The sequence below is a fragment of the Nymphaea colorata genome, chromosome 12, assembly GCF_008831285.2.
Source record: "Nymphaea colorata isolate Beijing-Zhang1983 chromosome 12, ASM883128v2, whole genome shotgun sequence".
Taxonomy (NCBI): Eukaryota; Viridiplantae; Streptophyta; class Magnoliopsida; order Nymphaeales; family Nymphaeaceae; genus Nymphaea; species Nymphaea colorata.
The window spans coordinates 17,893,184-17,901,732 of record NC_045149.1 but is presented as its reverse complement, the minus strand read 5'-3'; the positions used below and the strand labels follow the sequence as shown (position 1 = coordinate 17,901,732).

The 8,549-nt window shown below is 39.4% G+C and overlaps 1 protein-coding gene across 1 annotated transcript; it reads left to right on the top strand.

The window, feature by feature from the left end:
- The first annotated feature begins 3,903 nt into the window (after positions 1-3,903).
- Positions 3,904-6,500, top strand: LOC116266389 (uncharacterized). Its single transcript, XM_031647588.1, has 4 exons — positions 3,904-4,010; positions 4,381-4,859; positions 5,943-6,201; positions 6,296-6,500. The coding sequence occupies exons 2-4, from the start codon at positions 4,575-4,577 to the stop codon at positions 6,313-6,315; spliced, it is 564 nt and encodes a 187-aa protein (XP_031503448.1). The 5' UTR covers positions 3,904-4,010; positions 4,381-4,574; the 3' UTR covers positions 6,316-6,500.
- Positions 6,501-8,549: the final 2,049 nt, after the last annotated feature.

Sequence of the window (8,549 nt, the reverse complement as noted above, 5' to 3'; positions counted from 1 at the left end):
TACAGGAAGTCATACTTTGTCAAATTATGCAACAAAATATGGATGACTGATGAAGGTTCTCAGCTAAACACAATCCTCTAAAAAAATCTGTTTTAAGCTAGTTAATTTTTTAGCATTAAGTCCTTAACTTGTATAAATATGTAGTCAAAATCTAGAAAGAAAGTTTAGTCTTTTTCCAATTGAAACAAGTACTTTATGCACATGTACTGAACTACTTTCTTCCATCTCTCATCATTCACCTTTATTTATACTTCATTCAACTTCGTTTATTCATCATTCACATATTTTTAATTCCCATATGCATCACTTTTTGTAAAGGAAAAGCTATAAATATACAAGCTGACATCTACCTAGAGTTTATCTGCCATTCCCAAGAGAATGACACATCTATGGTAGCCTTAGACGTCCACTTGCAAGTGATAAGACGTGGCACCCAACCTGGGGATCCAAAAATCCCAGCATATTCTTCGCGTTGCTAATAACCAGGTTTTGAGATCAACTTCCCTTCTATTTGTGTTTGCAATCCGCAAGATTAGGGATTTCCTGCCTAGCAGACAACGAAAAGGACCAAGATTACAGGGATTAGAAAATGCTTATAAGCATATTATAAGTACAAATTGACATTCTTAAGTATAAGAAGGGACCAATCTAAGTGTCGATACAAAAGGTCCTTAAATAATTAATGCTTGTTTAGATTTCCTTTCGGTCTGTATGTTTCTAATCTGCTTAACCATGGGGTTTGGTGCATGAACACGCATACTATCTCTCAACCACTTATTTTAAAAGTACTGATTGCTAGTGCTGAAGTCAAGGGACCCCCAAAAGAAAAAAAGAAAAAATATTTGAAGTTTTAATCCAACTAACTGCAGTTGCTGGACCTTATTTATATCCACAAACGAACGATCATGTAGTTTTTAAAGCACCAGACAGTACATAGCTGTGATCTAAACCCAGTGAAAGATGCATGAACGTTAGCATTCACAAACTGAATTCTGTGAAAGTGAACCGGCGAAGAATGTGCGTGCATGCTTTTGCAGGGTCCAGGCCTTTACTTGTCGCCGGCCGGCGATGGCTTGAGAAGTGTCCAACTGAAACATACAAACCAGCACTGCAAGCATCAATGAAATTATGTTGACCAAGAAAGAAAGAAAGACAAACAAACAAGAAAGTCATGAACATTCTTTTGTGGGGTCCTTGAAAGTGCCTTCTGGTTGTCCAGAGCATTTACAAACAGAAACTACTCCTCGCGAGCATGCTAACAACGTCGAGTGGGTACACTACCAGCCACATGTTGAGTCAAAGGTGCAGATGGTGACAGTGAGATCCGTGGCCTTCTGACAAGAGTTCGGTCTACCTAACTAGTAGAAGGCGCTGCATGTTCGGGGTAGAATACACTGCTCGTGTGTTCGGTCATTTTGTTCTTATAAAGGATCTTTTTCACATATTATCTCAGTTTTTGGTTTTAAGAAACGGCATTTTCTTATTTGGGCAACCTCACTAGGAGTTGTACTTAAGGCTTCCAAATTGCAGCGACCAAGGGTTCATTGAACAATTAAAAGCTATCTAGACTCCCTTCTTTCTTGCCCCCACCAGGTGATGCCTACATTAATTTTATAAATGTTTTGATATATTCGATTGTTTATATATATTGATACCCCTAAAAACATTAAAATTATTGAATTAGAGCCCATCCACCCAAAATTTTTTGCTCTGCCATTGCCCTCCAGAGTTGAGGGCTGCATCGACTAACGTAAAAGATTGACGCCTATGAAAATCTAACCAGGCCTCCTGCCAGTCACCGGCCCCACTAGCCATGTAAAACCCTTTGGGGCAGGCGACCAAGAGTTCGATTTCAATAACCAAAGTTTCTTTCTTCGATGAACTGGTGCTTGCTTAGTTAATCGCAGCTTAATCACCTGTCAGAATAGAAGAAGAAAAGAAGAGCAGCCCGTTAGACTTACTGAGAAGCAGGAACTTTCGGAAACGTTCAAAAATTTGTCCCCATCAAGTGCAACTACCAAGATGGTCAGCTAAAAATTTTTGCCAAATTGGTCATGCAAGAGAGTACTTCTCGGGATTTTACATGTGAGCCAAAACGTGGATAAATCTGTTACCACAGAACAGATCCAGAGGGGGCACGTCGAAGACCAGCAACTCTCATTCCTCTGTACTTCTTGTTCCTGAAAAGTGAGGCAAACAGCACTAGAAGGTGACAGCCTTGGGCTTTCCCTGCCCAATGACCTTGCGGGCTGGAGCTGAAGAGTTGAGACCTGGTCATTCACGGCACTTATGGATCTCCTAGGGCCTCCCAAGTCCCAACAACTCCCCAAGCGTTGGGGAACAGAACAGTGGTGAGGTGATGAGAGCGTCGTCTGTCGTTAGTTAGGAAGAAAGAATCAGCCTCAACCTGAAGCAGGTATCTTTTACAGCGACAGACTTTTTGAGTGAAAATTTTCTTGGGTTTCAAAGGAAAAGACAAAATGCAAGATAAAACGAATTTTTCTAAAACACCAAAAGGAAAAATGTGACAGAGAGCTGTCTGCAAAATGGCAGGGATAGATCTTAATCTAGAGTTTTCATTGTGATATTTTTTCTGGGCAAATCTCATCTTTCACCTGCTCTCGACCTGTGATGGAGCTAAAGAAAGAAAGAAAAAAAAAAGGGCAAGTTGAACTCAGTTATCTTTTAAGATGTGTAGTTTTTTGGAGTAAAAACAAAATCATCTATTTACAAATTTAACGATTCTCCCCTGTTCCAGCAAAAATCCTGTTCATGAAAGACAGTTCACTAATGGAGCTCTACAATGATCTAAGGTTTACAGATTCACCCCCTGTTCCAGCAATTTAGTATTTCATGACTAGGATTTTATGCAAGTGATTCCTACTTCGTGAAAATTATGTTTTAAATCCTGATATCTCAATATCTGTACTGATGCATGTTTTAGAAAGAAGCAGAGATTTACCGCCTTACATGTCTCTCAAAGTATTAAGAGTACAACGCATTTACGTCATTGATTTTTTGGCATTAAAAACGCAGAGACACACACCCAGATCTTGTTAATTGAAATTTGGCAGTTCGAAGCTTGTTAGCTTCTGACTTAATGTTAGAAATCCAATAGACAAATTAAATATGACCAAATGGGTTGATAATAATTGGAGAATGAGAATCAATTACTTGACTACTGAAGAATGCGAAACCTTCGACTAACGTTATCGGTGATATTGCGCCTTCATTTGGGCACGTGTACCCTTTTCTTCTGATTGTCTGTTAGGGGGCAACCTACTGATAAGTGTTGTAATTCCATAGAGGCCATCCACAATTTGAGTGATTTGAAACCGTTTGTCATTGATTCTTTCACCAATCAAAGGGCCCCTCTTGATCTCTCCTTCAGATGGATGGTGCTGGTTGAAACTCACGTATGGTTATGTAGGTTAGAGTATGCCTGAATGAAGATCTCTACCCGTATTGACCACAGATATGGTGTTGTCTAAATCAAAGCCGAACGGGGAGAATGAGGTCAGCTGATGAGTCATCCATGTGGGCTGAAGCCCAGGAGTTTGTGCCCACACATGCTCTCTAAAGACTAGCTACAAAATATGCAATTTTATATGGTCCATGTCTATCTCCTCCCCACATGGGCAGCTTATATAAACTGAAGGGAGTGTCAGTAGCCAACTCAGTTCTTCAGAACTCCACATTATCTAGAATCAGTCAAAGTTATTTCAGGAGACAGGAATCTCATTGCTCTTCTTGTACAGACACAAGAGAAAAAAGAATTTGTATTCTGTTTGTCTCATTGCTTGCCTCCCCTATCACATCCATTCTATAAGTGTAACCAATTGAGCAACATGCAGGTACTGGAACTATCCGCATTGTCTGAATTTCTTTTCCTTTCAATTTAGTCATGTCTGACCCAAAAAAATCTTGGGTGTAGATCCTTCAGTGGCTTCTTAAGGCAGCACATGATCATAAGAAGGAGGCTAGCAATGGGAGTAAGGTATCTCTAACAGGTATGTTTGGTGAAGACCAATATCTCTATTTTGTCTATAGCTTTTTAGGCTGAACAATTATACCAAACCGAATTCCCAAGCGCTCATTGTTGAAGCTCTTCAGATTGTGCATAGTGAGGTAGCAGAAGATAAACTTGCTCCTTGGCTCCTCTACTCATCATTGTGAAATGAGTGCCATGTATTCAATAAGTGACCAAATATAGCTAATTGTGTTTTATTTGGTCCTTGATTCTTCTCTTTTCTCCCTTTTTTTTTTGATCCTTGACTTTATCTTCTTCACTGATAAGAAGAGAGTAATGCTGGCATTCGTAGGACTCCTTTTAGACTTAAACCTGTTTTTGGTGATCTCAACGATATGTTGGTTTGACAGAAGCAAGATCCAAGGATGTTGTTTTGTTTAACACGGCCGGCGCATCCATAGACTCAGAAGAATACCGAGAACAAAGTGCAGAAGAAGAAGACGAAGGAAAGTGCAACAAATCAGATATCTTTCTCAAGAAGGGGATCCCTAACAGCTCCACTTTCTTCTACAGCAGACTGACTTTGAAGCAACTTTTGATACCAATGGGAGCAGACCTCATCAACATCACCATGGGCCACAACTGCATGGCAGAGTTTCGTCATGTCGGTGGTAAGGTTTTGCCTGTGTGTGATGCAAGTGCACCTTCATCTGCTCAGACAGATCATGGAAAGAACAGGTCAAAGAAGAGCAACTTTGGAAATGAATGCCCACACAAGAACAATTCCCACAAGGAGGGAGAGAAGAGAAGAGCATTGTCAAAGATGAAGGAGCTAATTCGCTGGGCAGCATCATCTAACCCTGACAAAGGGGGAAGCAAACGCTGGAAGGTCAGTTGCAACACCACCGACGCATTCACCATGTTCCACTTTGCTAAAAAATTAAGACTTTCAAGTCATGGTTTTATGTTAAAAAGGAAAAATAATTTTTTGAGGCTAGAATATTTGGAAAAATTTTAGGCCGTTAATTTCCAAATCTTTATAAAACTATGCATCGTGATTGAAAAACCAAGTTTTGATTCTTACAAAATCAATCATGTTGATCACATTCATTGGTATAACTTTGCAGTGTAGAATTTTACTTGTCTTTTTCGTCGGATCTCACGTTTAAAGCGAATCAACACTTTCTCACCCAAGTTCACTGCACAAACTCATTGAGATTCGGTGTTCCTACTGTGTATGCCAACTTGAAGTACAAAGTTGACAGTCCTTGTGTCAATGGGCATGAATTTTAGTTCAGTAAACCCTCTGAAAAGTAATGCACCTTGGGTTTCGCTTGGCTTCAGCTATACCAAGCCATGGCAACTTGGATCATCTGACTTGGTTTTAGCCAAAAATGGAAACGAATCAGTCATAGTGGATGCTAGTCTTCTCTTGGACAATGAAGCTTCTAGATTGCCATTTTCCTAGATACCAGTGGCTTCAATCTCGATGAAAGGGAAGGAAACCATAGTGAACAACTTAAACAGGGTCCTCTGTTCAAGGTCAGAACGTGCAGCTTCTAGATTGCCATATTCCTAGAAGCCGGTGTCTATGCATCAATCTAGTCGTGGGGTTTCCTTGAAATGGAAGAACATTGTAAAACTACAGAAGTTCTTCTCTCTAGCGGGAAAGGTCACGAAATCTTGATACATATAAAATGAGGAATACACAAATGCATGGATACAAACAAAAGGCATATGGTGGTGTAGCATATAGAGACCCTTGTTCACAATCAAATTGATGCCACTTCCCTGCATTAAAATAAACAAGCTCTCTCTCTTTCTGTCTGTTGTATATGTATATATATATATATATATATATAAAGAGAGAGAGAGAGACGTGTGCCCCTTATGTTACGGTAGAAGTCATTTGCCGGCTGCTGATGACACCCATTGGATATGTATATTTACTTAATATTCATTTTGTGTAAAGGTTCTGTACTTCCGGAACCGAGGAGCGCTCAGAGGCCGCTGTGACGATGAATTAGCGTCAGATTCAAGCAAAATGAGCTTCAAGTTTGATGTTGGCAGCCGCTCTGCCTCATCTGCCTGCTCCCCCATTTCTGTAAGGAGTGAAAGAATGATCACAAGACACTCATCTCTTCCCCCAGCCAAAGTTTCAATCTCTGCATGCAGTGTGGACGAGTGCATGGTCATGAAGAGAGAGAACTGGATCACTACAGACTCAGACTGTAAGCTTGCCCTTAACAAACACAGTTATAGTCACTGCATTCAAAAAACTGTTGTTCCTGATAAGTTTGTTTATTCTCATTTCTTAATGTGCAGTTGTGGTGCTTGAATTATGAACAGACGAGTGCACAAGATGGAGGGAAGCGGACGAAAAGATTGCAGTGCAGAAATTTAAATTTAGGCTTCAACAAAATTTAGCTTTGTGATTGATATCATTACATGTTTAGGATGCTAATTAAGTTGGGGATACTAGTAGTAGGAGGTCAAATCATCTCTTTTGAGAGGATGATGATGAATTTTCAGGTCGACAAGTTGGGGATGCTGTGTATATTTGGCATGTGAATCTCTAGTAGCTTTCGTGAGAAATGCTGGACAAAAGAATTGAAAATTTTGACTCTTGCAGTATACCATATATATATGTGTGTGTACACCCGCACCCTTAGAGCCCTAGCCCTGGTCAAATGTTGCATCTAGTATCCCATGAATCCGTTACAATTTTAAGGACAAATTCATATAACTCTGTGTTAACGTTCCCATTATTCCCAATTCATTTGCACGTTGGCTAAGAAATGCCACCGACTGGAGATTTTCAACTATTTTTTGCGCATTTTTTGGGAGTAACTTGGCAACAAAATGTCATTGTCAAATAAAGCTCATAAGCATACTAAAGGGTAATGGCATTCACAACAGGGAAACTTGTTTAAGTAAGCAATTGCATAAACATGTGGGTATTGATCTTAAAATATGCACAGAGATGTAATGTGCTAATCAACCAACTATCTGCATCAAGTCTCAATCTTCTTATCGACATGCCTCTTATTCTACAGAAAGCCTAAAGTAAAACTATTTCTGCAATAAAGTTGAAAGCATTTACAGTTTTGTGTCACGAAGAGTTAGTTTATATGTCAAAAGACAGACATATGCCCCCACATACATTGTCAGGACTGGTCGGGGCACATGTCCACAGGTGGAGAGCTGGAGCCACATATGAGTTTGAATGGGTAGTTGTCTATACCAGCCTCTCAACATTTCTTTATTTTCAATTAGCGTTTTTAAATATTTGATCTGTTATGTATATGAATTCTCCTTCAAATTTGGACATATGTGAATGATGCCCTTAAAAAATATTTTTAAATATTTTCCAAATATTAAAAATGTTGAGTTTCTAAGAAACTTATAAGCATATACAACTCTGTTTCAGCTTTTAAATTGTATAAATGTATTTGCTATATAATTTCAAAGTTGAAACATTATATATATATATATATATATATATACAATGTTGCCATGAAAATCTAATCCATAGTGAAGCATCTAAGGTTAAATTTTTTGTACTAAATATTGGGGGTATTATTAACTTTTAGTGTTGCATGAATATGCTCCAATTAAGGGGTCCAAGTGGAGCCAACTTGGATTCGACTGGAACTCTTTCAGCTATACTTGGCTGGAGTTCGACTTGTTTGTTAAGTCGAGTTTGAGTTGTCTCGCCTCAAACTCTATGCTTTATTCGACTTGATTTAACATATTATTAGGTTAAAGTCTAACTCTCTCTCTCTCTCTCTCTCTGCTTTCTCTTTCCTTTTGCCCAACCTCTTCTATTTAGAGGCAGTGGCAGATGTGGGCAAGTAAGTTGCCACTGAATGCCTACTCAAGAAGGCCTCCAAATATGCTTTCAAGAACCAAAGTAGCATCTTGTTCAGACAGTGCCTTGGATTATGTATTACCAATGGGTTAGAATGATTTGCTCGATGTTCTCATAATGCTATGAGTTTCAGCAAGCAAATAAAGATCAAAAGAGGTGGGATAAATGAGCTTAGATGAGCTGGGCTTGAGCTCCCACTTGGTATATCGAGTCAAGCTTGAGTTGACATTTTAAAGATCCACTTGAGCCCCAACAGAGCTCAAAGATCGAGCTCGACTTGGCTCGTGCTCAGCTTTAGTCCTAATTGTTTTAAAGATTATAGCAGATTTATGGAACACTGCCCCCTCTCTTCAACATATATTAACAACGTACCAACACAACATGCTATATTGTGTGAGTGTTTCGATCATCAAATACCCCGTTATGGACGAGGATGTTTGACCGAATAAAGTAGCAGTATATGGAATGACTTGGCCCGGGTGTGCCGAGGCGATCTACCACTCAACTGAAAGCTTAATGACTTGTTCTGGGATCGCTCCATCACCATTGTGCTTCAACTTGCATGCAGGACGAAGAATTGACATTATTCAAACCTGAATAAGAACGAACTGCCTTGTTAAGTAAGAGGAGGATTAATGAAGTATCAACAGATGGCACCTTGCTTATAGGACGAGGACTATTTATAAAAATTCTGAAAAAGCATGCGAT